Genomic DNA, 13,058 nt, shown 5'->3' on the forward strand with positions numbered 1-13,058 from the left:
TGCAGCCTCACCATGGAGCAGTTGAGCGCGGCAAACACCCGCTTTGCCTTGGACCTCTTCCGCACCCTGAACAAGAGCGATCCTGACGGCAACATCTTCATCTCCCCCTTCAGCATTTCATCAGCGCTGGCCATGCTCCTTCTGGGGGCCAGAGGCAATACCGCAGCGCAGATGTCTAAGGTGAGCAGAAACTAGCTTTCCCAGCCGGTGCCCACCACACAGACCGTACCAGAAAGTGGTGCCTTTGAGCTCTGGCAGCGCGTTTGTAGAAAACTGTATTTCGCTGTTCAGCATTGTGTGTCACATTATACATTATACTTCATGAGGTCAGACTTTCAGAAAAAGGCCCAGGAAAAATCCACTGGGATGCAGGCTGTCATGCATGGTCCAGTCTTTACTGAGCACCTGCCATGTGCCAGGCTCTGTTTTTTGTGGGACCGAGGACGGAGCAGGAAGAAAGCTGACACCCCCCTGCCGTGCGCTGCTTCTGTTCCAGCAACCAGTCTGCACGGCTCTCCTGTAAGCCACGTCCTCCCCCGCCCAGGACTGTCCAGTTTCTGCTTTGCCTGTGATGCTCTGCTACTCACATAATGTCGGCTGTGTCTTGATACTTTTGAGCATAACGACACCTAGTCGAGAAGTCAAGGGGACACGAGAGCCTGTGACTCCGTGTCCCTACCCCTGGGCCTGGCACCAGGTGTGCCCTGGTGGGCTGTGACCCCCGTTCCTGTGTGAGCAGGAGGGCCCTGCAGGGAGAGGGGGCGGGGATGCTGAGGGTCCTGCCTGTCCTTGGTGGGTGTGGAGGGCACCTGTGTGCGGGCCGTGCTTTATGCTGAGTGGGGAACTCTGGCTTTCCTTGAAAAGAGGGGTGAAAGTGAAGGGCTTTCTAACACACGGGTCACAGATTACGCTGCACTTAAAGCCAGGGAAGGTCCAGCCCGGATTCACGTTTATGGGCCTGTTCCAGCTGCAAAGCTTCTATTTCTGTACTTTAGGAATAACCAACCTTTTTCATCACTGCAGTTACAAAAGCATTTGAAAGTTTTCAAAAATCCACTTAAAAAAAAACCCCTGGTACTAATCATTGTTAGTCGTCCCCTGCAAGGTAATCTGAGCTTCTGTTTTGAGGCTTTCCAGGAACTTTATAAGCTCAGTAAAGAACAGTCTTAAGTGTTTACCCCCATTTCCAGTAAAGAGATCCGTCACAGCACCCCCACACACATGCCATATCTCAGTGAGTCACTGGCCTTTGTACACGGTGGAGGTTGGTTCCTTGTGCCTTAGAAGCAAGGAACCAGCCCAGGCCTCATAAAACCATAAAGGGACTCTAGATGTAACTGATGTATGGGAATTAAACTTGGCCCCATGTTAAGTTTAAAGAAATTATTTTTAAGTAAGTGAGTCAGTGATGACAAGAGTGCAATTAAAAAAAATAAAAACCTCTCAATCTGTACTATCTTTGTGTTCTTATGTAGCTGATGATTCTTATTTTTACTGTTTATTTCTGAGAACTTTCAGTAACATTATATTTGTATAGAATATACATGTGAGCATACCACTTATGATTTTTGGAGAAAAAAGCAGACTTGTATAAAATTTAGCTTGTTAACCACTCCTATGTGTGGAAGTATAATTATAACAAAAAAGTGATAGGAAAACAGTTTCCAATATCCTTATTATGTTTCACCAAGCTATACATTTTGGATTTTCTATTATTTGTTCTCCAACGAAAAATGACTAATGATGTTCTCCAATGAAAAATGAAAAATGATGATGGCTGGGGATCATCAATAATTAGTAATATTAATTTAATTTGATGGAAGCAAATGGCAAGGAACCAGCTTATAGTTTCAAAATAAATGGTTATAGAAATAATGTTTTCTTTCTTTTAGGCTCTCTATTTCAAAGGGGTTGAGGAGGTTCATTCAGGATTTCAGAGTTTGAATGCTGATATCAACAAACATGGAGCTCCCTATATTCTGAAACTTGCTAACAGGCTATTTGGAGAGAAAAGCTATGATTTCCTCCCTGTAAGTACGCTGCTCTTCATGTTCCAAAACTCACTAGACAACGCAGACTTTTTTCCAGCACATTCAGGTCACAGAAGTCGGCTTTAATTTTTATAAACATTCAGAAAAATGATCCAGAATGAGAACACGACAGACAGTATTCCCATAAATGGACGTGATTGCATTTTCTAGTCTCCACAGTGAAAAGATTGACCCTGGCTGTTTTGCTAAAGCAAGAGTGAATTCCATAATTCACCTTCAAGTACAATCAGTATTTGCTTGTTTATGAAAATGTTAGTCAAGGGGTAGAAAAGAATTGGTACATTTTGTTTTGTTTTATTTGGTCTGTGCCACGTGGCATGTGGGATGTCAGTTCCCTGACCAGGGATTGAACCCCTGCCCCTGCAGTGGAAGCACAGAGTCTTAACCACTGGAGCGCCAGGGAAGTCCCCAGAAATTGGTAAATTTTATACAACATTGAAACTACTGAACTGTACACTTAAAAGTGCTTAAGGTCGTCAATCGAATGCTATGTGTTTTTCACTATACTAAAAAAAGTAGAGGGGTTAGAATTTTTTTTGTTACAATGAAATATGCCTTTTGGGACAATTTCTGTTGCTCTTAAGGATTTTAGAAAACCATTTCTGTATGAAGTAGGAGTTACTCACATTTCCTTTTTTTTCTTTCCTTAAACAGGAGTTCTTAGCTTCAACTCAGAAAATGTACGGTGCTGAACTGGCCAGTGTGGATTTTGTGCAGGCCAGCGAAGACTCAAGGAAGACCATAAACGAGTGGGTCAAAGGGCAGACGGAAGGTGAGCGAGGGCAGCCCTGGTCGTCCACACTGATGCTTCCTTTCCTCCCCCCGCCTCCCCTTGCAGGTGACCGCCTCTCCCCTTCCCTAGCCCCTCAGCCTGACCCTGGGGTGCACCTTGCACTGCCCAGGGCCAGACAGCTTGCCTTCTTTCTCTCTCTTTCTTTCTTTCTTTCCTTCCTTCCTTCCTTCCTGCCTCCCTTCCTTTTTAAATAAATTTATTTATTTTATATATTTATTTTTGGCTGCGTTGGGTCTTCATTGCTGCGCGCAGGCTTTCTCTAGTTGAGGTGAGCGGGGGCTACTCTTCGTTGCGGCGCGTGGGCTTCTATTGCGGTGGCTTCTCTTGTTGCAGAGCATGGGCTCTAGGCGTGCGGGCTTAGTAGTTGTGGCTCACGGGCTCTAGAGCGCAGACTCAGTAGTTCTGTCGCACGGGCTTAGTTGCTCTGCGGCATGTGGGATCTTCCCGGACCAGGGCTCGAACCCTTAGTCCCTTGCATTGGCAGGCAGATTCTTAACCACTGCCCCATGGGGGGATGTCCCCAGACAGCTTTCAAATGTAGGAATTCCTCAAAGTGGAAATGTAAACATGATTTAACTGAAGATGCTAAATGTTTTCTACCCATAAGTTCCCCAAAGTACATTTTAAAATGAAAGATAATATTGAACGTAGACTAAAAGAGATGAAAGTCTTGTGAATCAATATTTACAAGCTGCTGTGGTCATAAATACTTTTTGCCAATATCTTGTCTAATAAACCAGGGTCGGGAGGTGGGGCTGAGTCTCCTCAGGCTGTTTTTCTGGTTTGTGTTTCTGTCGTAGTCACGGAACGGTGGAGGCACCCACAGGACACCTGTGTTCCTTCCATACGGGACTGTCACGGCCATGCCGCATCATGAGTGGGGCCTGTGTTTCAGGGGAGGAACTGTCCTACCTTTTGGATATTTGTTAAAAGCTTTCCTGTGAGAGTTAGGCATCTAACTTGGAAGATTTGAAGAAGGGAGTTATTTATTAGTGACAAAACATTTTGATTAACAAATTTTTCTTTTCCTGAAAAAGAATGGCCAGTCACAAAATGAGGCCCAGTGTTTACTACACATTCCAGAAAAGAAGAATTTTCCTGGTTTTAGCCTTTAAACAATTGACTTGTTTTGAAGCATCGGCCCTTTGGGGGCAGTTTGTGTCACCCTGAGCTGCCCCTCGAGTTGGTTTATTTAAAGTAGAAGCACCCCAGGGGGCTTGGCTAACTTAGTACCATGTTAAAGGAAATTAAATAGAAGGAAGCATTTGAGTTGCATTTCATTGCTAATCAAAGGTCCGTTCAAATTTGGAATTCTGATAGGTGGATTTTTAAAAAGCTAACTTTGTCTTTTTAGGGAAAATTCCAGAGCTGTTGGCCTCAGGTATGGTTGATAGCATGACTAAGTTGGTGCTGGTGAATGCCATCTATTTCAAAGGAAAGTGGCAGGAGGAATTCATGATGGAGGCCACAAAGGATGCAGCTTTCAGACTGAATAAGGTGAGGGCAGGTGACCGTCTAGATGACTGTGTGCTCTAAAGCCACGCTGACAACAGTGTTAGTGATCTGTGTTTTAATTGTTCAGAAAGACACAAAACTAGTGAAAATGATGCATCAGAAGAAGAAGTTTCTGCTTGGCTACATCAACGACCTTAACTGCCAGGTGTTGGAACTGCCCTACCAGGGTAAGGACCTCAGCATGGTCATCCTGCTGCCAGATGACATCCAGGACGAGTCCACGGGGCTGAGGAAGGTGCGCCCCAACCCCTCCCCGGGTGATGCGCGGACTGTGTGTGTGTGTGTGTGTGTGTGTGTGTGTGTGTGTGTGTCGGGTGTAGGTGCTTGTTCTTTGTTTAGTGAGGTGACCCGGTGTTCCTTCCCAGTTTCCTGTCACTCCTTTGTAAAGTAGCCCATGTGCATGTACCACTGCGAAGCTCCACATTTATTTATTTATGTTTATAGAGACTTTTATTATTGAGGTCTAATGACATGTAACATTATGTTAGTTTCAGGAGTACAACATGATGATTCTATAAATGCATATATTGTGAAAGGATTACCATAATAAGTCTAGTTAACATCCATCACCACACAGATATAATTTTTTTTCTTGTGATGAGAACTTTTTTTTTCCTGTGCATATAATTTTATTTATTTATTTTTTTATTGTACTATTTTTAATATCTTCATTGCAGTATAATTGCTTCACATTTTTGTGTTAGTTGCTGCTGTATAAGAAAGTGAATCATCTATACGTATACATATATCCCCGTATCTCCTCCTTCTTGCGTCTCCCTCCCACCCTCCCTATCCCACCCCTCTAGGTGGTCACAAAGCACCGAGCTGATCTCCCTGTGCTATGCGGCTGCTTCCCACTAGCTATCTATTTTACGTTGGTAGTGTATATATGTCCATGCCACTCTCTCACTTCGTCCCACCTTACCCTTCCCCGCCCCGTGTCCTCAAGTCCGTTCTCTAGTAGGTCTGCCTCTTTATTCCTGACCTGCCCCTAGGTTCATCAGTACCACTTTTTTAGATTCCATACATATGCCTTAGCATACGGTATTTGTTTTTCTGTCTCTGACTTACTTCTCTCTGTATGACAGACTCTAGGTCCATCCACCTCATTACAAATAACTCAGTTTCATTCCTTTTTATGGAAGCCCCACATTTAAATGTTCAGCTACTATCAGCGCACAACATGGTGGGAACGTCTAAGGTACAGACCGAGTGTAACGCTGGCCAGTGGCAGCTCGTGGGGACTCCCTTAGATGAACTTTAGAGGAACGTGCCATAAATGAGGACTGTTTCATTAAAACAATTTTTTAAAATTAAAAACCCTCAAACATTACAGTATATAGTTTCACCATGTGCTATAAAATCTGCTCATTCTCACCCCAGTTCACGTAGATTGTGCATTAAATGTCCAATTGCTACATGACAGGAAAAGATCCATGTGACCTGTTACTCTGAGGGATAAGCCCACTGCCTAACCTGAACTTTGTCTGTGGTTTCTGTTATTTGTAATTTAAAGGCACTGGTATCTCTTGCCAGGGCCAGGAAGAGGCAAAACTGTGAAGAGTGAGGTTTTTCTTCAGTGTCTCTGGCCTGTTGTGTGCTTTTCCCCTCCCCCATCCCTGACCAAACTTGCTGTTGGATGGCATTTAATATTAGCCATTTGCAGCTCTAGAGCATAAGTTAAAACCACTGTGTTCCTTCTTTCAATTGTATTTCCATATTTGTCCGTTCCTGATTATAAAAAAGAAAGTCTGGAATTACCAGCATCAGCAGAGAAGTGGAATGTGCTTCTGTTCCAGTGCACTAGCAGTAATAACAGTAATGACAGTAGCTGACCTTACACAGCACTTGTATAGGGTGACTCATTCAGCTCTTACAGTGTTCCACGTGTGTGTACTACTGTTGTCCCATTTTAGATGAGGAACTAGGTCCATTTCTGCGTTTCCCAATGAGCTAAATCTATGAGAGGGAACTTCAGCTGTGTGAGGTTCACAGATAACCACAGTGATCACTGGGCTTCAGAATAAACAGAATAAAATAAATGAAGAAAGCTTTAAAATATCCTCTGGCATCACTCGACCAATTAGGGTAATTTTAGCCAGGCTGGCCAGTGATCCGGTGCGGCAGGGCCTGGTAGGTCTGGGTGGATGGGCCCCTGGTAGCTTGGAACGCAGCTCTGTTCATTATCACCAATAGCCAGAAAGAAATGAAATCCTCCAAATGGAATCTGTTTTGGTACAAAACATGAAGGAAACCAGTGAGCAGCTGATATGATGGGCCCGTTCATTCAAACAATGCTTCATTAACTTACTTATATAAAATGATTTCAGCTCTTCTTTTTGCCCATTCTGAATCCAGATTGAGCAACAGCTGACTTTGGAAAAGCTGCGTGAGTGGACCAGACCCGAGAATCTGGATCTCCTTGAGGTCAATGTCCAGTTGCCCAGGTTTAGGCTGGAGGAGAGCTACGAGCTCACCCCTCCGCTGGCCTGCCTGGGTATGCAGGAGCTCTTCAGTAGCAAGGCTGACCTGTCCGGCATGTCGGGAACCAGAGACCTCTCTGTATCGAAGGTGGTCCACAAATCCTTCGTGGAAGTGAACGAGGAGGGCACAGAGGCAGCGGCAGCCACCGCGGCCGCGGTCTGCTTCTGCTCCATGATGTCACAAGAGGTGTATTTCACTGCCGACCATCCATTCATTTTCTTCATTCAGCACAATCCTTCCACTAACATCCTGTTCCTTGGCAGACTTTCTTCCCCATAGAGACTAGAAATACAAGGTCAAGCTTGGAGCGTTGTACCTGCCCTTTCAATGGTGACCATTTTCATAGATCTTTACCAGTAAAACTACTATCCAAAAATGTATCTTTAATCTCCTTTGTAAGCTCAGTTGTGTTGGCTGGTTACACCCATTAACTTGGCATGGGTATCTGTTCTTCTTTTTTTATGATAAAAAAATCCAGTGATTTCTTTTGAGTGCATCAAGTTAAAAAAAGAAAGAAAAAATCAGATGTGTAGATTCTTGACAACGTAGAAATCTATGAAGTTGCTATACTTCCCTGAGAGCCGGGGGGAACATGGTCACTCTGTCATCTGTTTCACAGCTAGACTTTTGGAAGCCGTAATATAGAGACACCCTAATTGTTGAAGGGAGGCTTAAAAACAGATATTCAACTGAAATACCACAGAGCGCCCCAATTAAGGGTCTGCGTTATGAAGACAGACTTGCCTTGGCAATGTCTCTGACCCTGTGTTCTGCAGGATTTGTATCCCATTACAGCCCTCCAGGTTTTAAACTATCAAAGAGCCACCTAGTGATAAACTAACCCCTCCCTTTTTTTGTTCTCCCTTTTCCCTCCTGATATGAGTTGGTGTGGGTTCACAAGGAATCAAGCTGTAGGTGTCTTACCATGAAAGCTGCCAAGAAATGACAAAAAGAAAAATGTCGTAGGAGATACTATTAAGCAAAGAGGTGGCGCAGAGATCTCACTGTTAACCGGCTTCTGCCGTGTTTTCTGATAAAGGCTCTTGACGTCCATAATATGGTACAGGTTTTTATGGTAGTGGGACGGCTTTATGCAACGCTGTGGTGGGAGATGGGGTGAGGATGCACTCTGATTAATATAACCCTTTGTCAATGCACTCCTTGGAAGGGGGCGTGAAATGCTGCATCTTTGTGCTCCCATAAAGCTGGTGGCTGGTTAATAAAGTTTCCTAAGATTCCGCAAACCAGACTGACCTCAGTCCTCTTCTTGTTTCTCCCTGATCTCAGACAAGCCAAGACTGCAAAAGGGGGTTCTTGGCCTGACCAACGATCACGTCTGTGCCGATAGGGAGTGACTCCACAGCAGAAAACAAAATTTCAGCAAATCTCATGTTGGCAAGCATTTCTTCCTTCTTTTTTTCTTAAGATACTGACTAGCACCTGCCATATCCCAGGTCCTCTTAGCTACAGGGACGACAAGAAAAGCCACAGTCACTGCCTTCTGCTACTCTTGCTTGGCCTCCTCATCCTAAAATCTGCTCAGTGATTTAGACTAAATCGTGTTAATCTTAAGTTACATGGGCTCCAAGCCAATCTGCTCAAATTCTCCTTCTTGTATTTGAGGGAACAGGCCCATGGACTACCAGTCAGTTGTTGAAATCAGAAAACTAGTAAATTCAAGAGCAGAGACTAGATCCAATTCTTTTTCTTTCTTTCTTTCTTTCTTTCTTTCTTTCTTTCTTTCTTTCTTTCTTTCTTTCTTTCTTTCTTTCTTTCCTTGGCCTCCCTGCATGCGGCACGCGGAATCTTGGCTCTCCGACAAGGGATTGAACCTGGGCCCTCAGCCGTGAGAGTGTGGAGGCCAAACTACTGGACCACCAGGGAAGTCCCCCAGTTCATATTTTACGTGGAAAACGTCTACTTCTCATAATGGTGAACTAGGTAACTCAAACCTCTTAAGACCAACTGAAAAACCAACCAAACAAAATAAGCATCAGCCCAGAGGAGGAAGGTTGACATGATCATGCCGAATTACTGGGCCAAGATCCAGGAGAAACTGGTGCAGTTGGAAATCACTTTTGCCCCCTGTGCATTTCCCAATCCAAAAGAGAGAAATGAGGTGTGAAGCAGGGATTTGGGCAATGTTCTAGGCTAGGTAGGCTGAGTTTGGACCTGTCAAGAGCAGGGGCCCCATTATACTTCCTGTGCTTTTGTCTGACACCCTACAGGTATGAGTGAACCGTCTCGGAATGCAGCCCTGCTATAAGTCGTCGGACAGCCTGGAAAATTCCAGCCCCTAGAATTGGATTACATTCATCCTGGTTTGCTAAAACCCAGAGGCATATGGCAGAAGCAAACAAAAATCATCTCTGGGGAAAGATTACCCATAAACCTCAAATTATTTTTTATAATCAGCTTTTCTTATACAACACCCAGCATACAATCAAAGATAACTGAATGGGTGAAGAGCCACGACAACGTATATTAAAACCAGCAAAAAAAGATAAAAAGCAAAAAACCAGTCCCACCCCCCCCCCAAAAAAAAACCCCCAGATAATAGAAACAGAAGTACTGGGGGCTCCAAATATTAGAATCATCACACACAAATTATAAAACAACACGGCTGGGCTTCCCTTGTGGCGCAGTGGTTGAGAGTCCGCCTGCCGATGCAGGGGACGCGGGTTCGTGCCCCGGTCCGGGAAGATCCCACATGCCGCGGAGCGGCTGGGCCCGTGAGCCATGGCCGCTGAGCCTGCGCGTCCGGAGCCTGTGCTCCGCAACGGGAGAGGCCACAACAGTGAGAGGCCCGCGTACAGCAAAAAAAAAAAAAAAAAAAAAAGAACAACACGGTTTTCTATGATCAAGATGACAAAAGACAAGGTTAAACATTTCAGCAGAAAACTGGAAACCTAAAAGACACACTGCCATCTCTGAATAAAAATGAAATAGAAATTCCAGGGCTCAAATATACTGTAATGAATGAAGAACTAGATAGATAAGATTTATTAGCAAATTAGATATAGCAAAAGAGAGAAACCGAATTGTCATGGTCAGGAGAAATCATCATTTCTTCCGGAAAGAAAAATGTAATAAATAAAATCCAGAAAGACGAAAGAATGGATAAATACAAAAGGGAAGATAAAAAAACTCAAATGAGTCAGTAAGAAGACACTCCACAGGAAAAGAGGAAAAAAGAGACAGCCTGGGGCAGAATAAAGGTGAAAGAGCTAACAGTCAACGTGAGGGTCCAAACTGGTACGACATCAGTTCACACGCAGAGACCAAGGGGACACACACACACACAGCTCGCTGGGAGACGCCTGCCCACGTGGCACCTAGAACGCAGGGAGCAGACTTTTCCCCACTTGGCGAGAGAACAGAAGAGGTTCTCTGGGGCTCTAACCAGCCCAAGAGGAAAAGCCCTGAAGACTCTGGCTTCCAGGGTTTCCAACAAATGGCTCCTTGAGGATCAAAGTCACACCCCGGGCCCTGTCCCCGCTCCATATGCTCTGAGCTTCCAATCTGCTCTTGAGCTGAACGGGAGCACCTAACCCGGGGTTGCTGGACATCTGAGGAAAAAGTGCTGTGAAAGAGGCCAAAACAAACAGAAAAAACAACCGTGGAAGGAAAGAGAAGATACAGGGAGAAAAAAAACAAATTTGATATCCTCATGGAGATAAGTAGTCACCAAACACACACAGGCTACAACAAAAAAAAGGACGTGACCAGAAAAGTGAGCTCTCGGAAATTTACAACATGATGGTGGCAAAGAGGAAAGATAAAGTTGAGGAACTCTCTCAGGGAGAAGAGCAAAACGACAAAGGATGGAAAATGAGGAGGAAAGAAACAGAGACAACCTCCAGAGGGCAGAGCTCCAGAGGCTATTCCAGAAAGACGGACCAGAGAAAGTGGAGGTGAGAAGAATCCACACGTGAGAGCGGGCCTCTGCATCCAAGGACCCCCCTTGTGAGCTGGGTGATCCAGGGCAAGTTACCCAACCTTTCTGTGCCCCAGCCTCCTTACCCGGAAAATGTGAATAATGGTGCTTAGTTTCCTGGGTTGTTACGAGGATTCAAATAAGTAGTCCCTGCAAAGCGCTAAGAACCAAGCTGGTACCTACCATGACCTCAGTAAACGAAAGCCACCGCCGGCTCCTCTTTCACACATACACGCCACACACGACCTGTCACCAAATTTTATTGGCTCGTCCTTCAAGCGCCCTCATCACCAGACCAGCCTTACCATCTCCGCCACCACTGCTTGCGCACCACCACCTCCCAGGCTTCACAGATGCTGCCTGGCCCTTGGCCGCCCCTCCTCCCTTCTGGCCTGTCTCCGGGCCACAGCACAGGTGACCCTCACGACACCCAAGTCCCACCACATCACTCCTTTGCTAGAAACCCTGAGTAGAAGCCAAGTCTCCCACGACCAAGAAGGCTCCACGCCATCACCTCCCGGTGGTGCCACTATCTGCTCACGTGCTGGACCGGCCTCACCGGACACCAAGCCTGTCAGGCACCTTCCTGCTCAGAGCCTGTGGACTCGCCCCTCCGTCCGCCTGGCAGGCTCTCCTCCGGGGCACACTCCCCTCTCGTTCTCACGGGGGTCTGCTCGGCCACCCGAACATCTGGACCACACCCCCTCCTGTCTGCGTCCATGCCGGGGCAGCCCTTCTTCCTTAGCACTTATCCCGTTGCCACATTGAAACGCTCTTTTCCACGCTGTTTCACGAGCACAGGAGTGTTGTCTGTTGTTGTTTGTTCGCTTATGTTTCCAACGAGAGCCCAGTGTGAGGCAGGCACTCAGTGTTTATTGAATGAAAAGAAAAGAAACTTTCCCAGAGCTCAAAGACCTGAGCTTCCAGACTGAAAGGCTCCACCAAATGCCCAGGAAAATCATCGCAAACTTTCCGACCCCGGGAACAGAGAGAGAAGATTCGCTCAGCCTGCAGAGGTCAAACTTCTCGACAGCAACGTGGGCAAGAGGCAGGCAACTGGCAAACGCTGCGCAACCGAGAACTTATTCCCAAACCGTGAGGCAAGTCTGAAGGTAGAGTAAGAGCACTTCCAGACTCTCAAGGTCTAAACTCATCTTGCCTTCCAGGCTCCACGCTCCTTGAAGCGACTGCAGGATCTGCACCACCAGAGCAGAGGGGAGAGCACAGGATCCCGAGGTCAGATGTGACGCACGGATGGAGCAAAGGTGCCCAGGAGGGGTCACACCGCGGGGGAGACCACCGACGGCCGGGTAGGTGGTAGTGTCCTTGGGGACATGGGGGCCAAACGGCTAGGAAGGAGCTGGAGAAGAATCAGTGAAACGGAGCAGCACCCGAGGGTCCGTCCCCCACGTCCTCAGCCTGCCTTCTGTCTGCGGAAAAACTTCAGGCGAATAAGTTTAATCAGAGGAGTGGGAAAACGCAGAAACAGAGAAAAGCGGTCAAACAGGACGAGACAACAGTTTAGTCATTAAGCGAAGTCAAGGCCCCGTAGTTCCTCCTCAAGGGCCACGGGTCATATTCTGAGCCACATCCTGTGAGCCGTCTTGTAGATACCGAAACCCCACCAGGTGGAAGAAGTGAACTGCATGATGACCAGGCTGCAGCCATGACACAAGCTGCCACAATGCTGAGAACTGGCCTCAAGGAGATGGGAACCAAGCGACCCTGGAACTGACGGCTAACCGCACTGAGTCAAGATGACGCTGGTCAGAGCACCGCACGGCCACCATCCAGATGCCCGTCAGAGCTGCCTGTGCTGTTGCTGCGTGGAGCCCCCTCCCTCCACCCATAGAAGCCCTTGCCCCCGTCAGGGGGGAGTCGGCCTTTGGACCCGAGTTCACCCTCCCCCGCCCTGGCTGTCGCATCCAAAATAAAGCAATCTTTCCTTTCCACCAACCTGGCCTCCTTATTGGCTTCTGTACAGTGAGCAGCTGGACCCCACGTTTGGTTACATCAGCAGTCGATACAAAGCAAACGAAGCTCTGTATGTGTGTGAGATGTGTGTGTGTGATCTGTCTGTGTGTGTGTGTGTTTGTGTGTGTGCGCATACGGGGGCGTATTTAACTTTAGCAAACACAGAGGCAAAACCGGATATATCATTCAGAAACATGGGGCTTCAAGAGTCTGGAGAAGTGGGGAGGCCCGGGACGGGAGGCTGCTGATTCTTTCAGAGGCCATTTACACAATCCTTCAAAATGGTTAAAAGTTAATTTTCGAA

General features: G+C 46.5%; 1 protein-coding gene across 1 annotated transcript; it reads left to right on the forward strand.

Moving 5' to 3' along the window:
- Positions 1-8,087, forward strand: LOC307059694 (leukocyte elastase inhibitor-like). The gene is made up of 6 exons (XM_079713861.1): positions 1-180; positions 1,893-2,030; positions 2,706-2,823; positions 4,199-4,341; positions 4,427-4,594; positions 6,718-8,087. The coding sequence occupies exons 1-6, from the start codon at positions 13-15 to the stop codon at positions 7,120-7,122; spliced, it is 1,140 nt and encodes a 379-aa protein (XP_079569987.1). The 5' UTR covers positions 1-12; the 3' UTR covers positions 7,123-8,087.
- Positions 8,088-13,058: the final 4,971 nt, after the last annotated feature.

The sequence above is a fragment of the Hyperoodon ampullatus genome (assembly GCF_949752795.1).
Source record: "Hyperoodon ampullatus genome assembly, chromosome: 10".
NCBI lineage: Eukaryota > Metazoa > Chordata > Mammalia > Artiodactyla > Ziphiidae > Hyperoodon > Hyperoodon ampullatus.

Coding starts and splice junctions, on each gene's coding strand:
- LOC307059694 (XM_079713861.1), top strand. CDS start 13: ATGGAGCAGTTGAGCGCGGCAAACACCCGCTTTGCCTTGGACCTCTTC. Junction 181..1,892: donor CCGCAGCGCAGATGTCTAAG/GTGAGCAGAAAC, acceptor TCTTTCTTTTAG/GCTCTCTATTTCAAAGGGGT. Junction 4,595..6,717: donor AGTCCACGGGGCTGAGGAAG/GTGCGCCCCAAC, acceptor TTCTGAATCCAG/ATTGAGCAACAGCTGACTTT.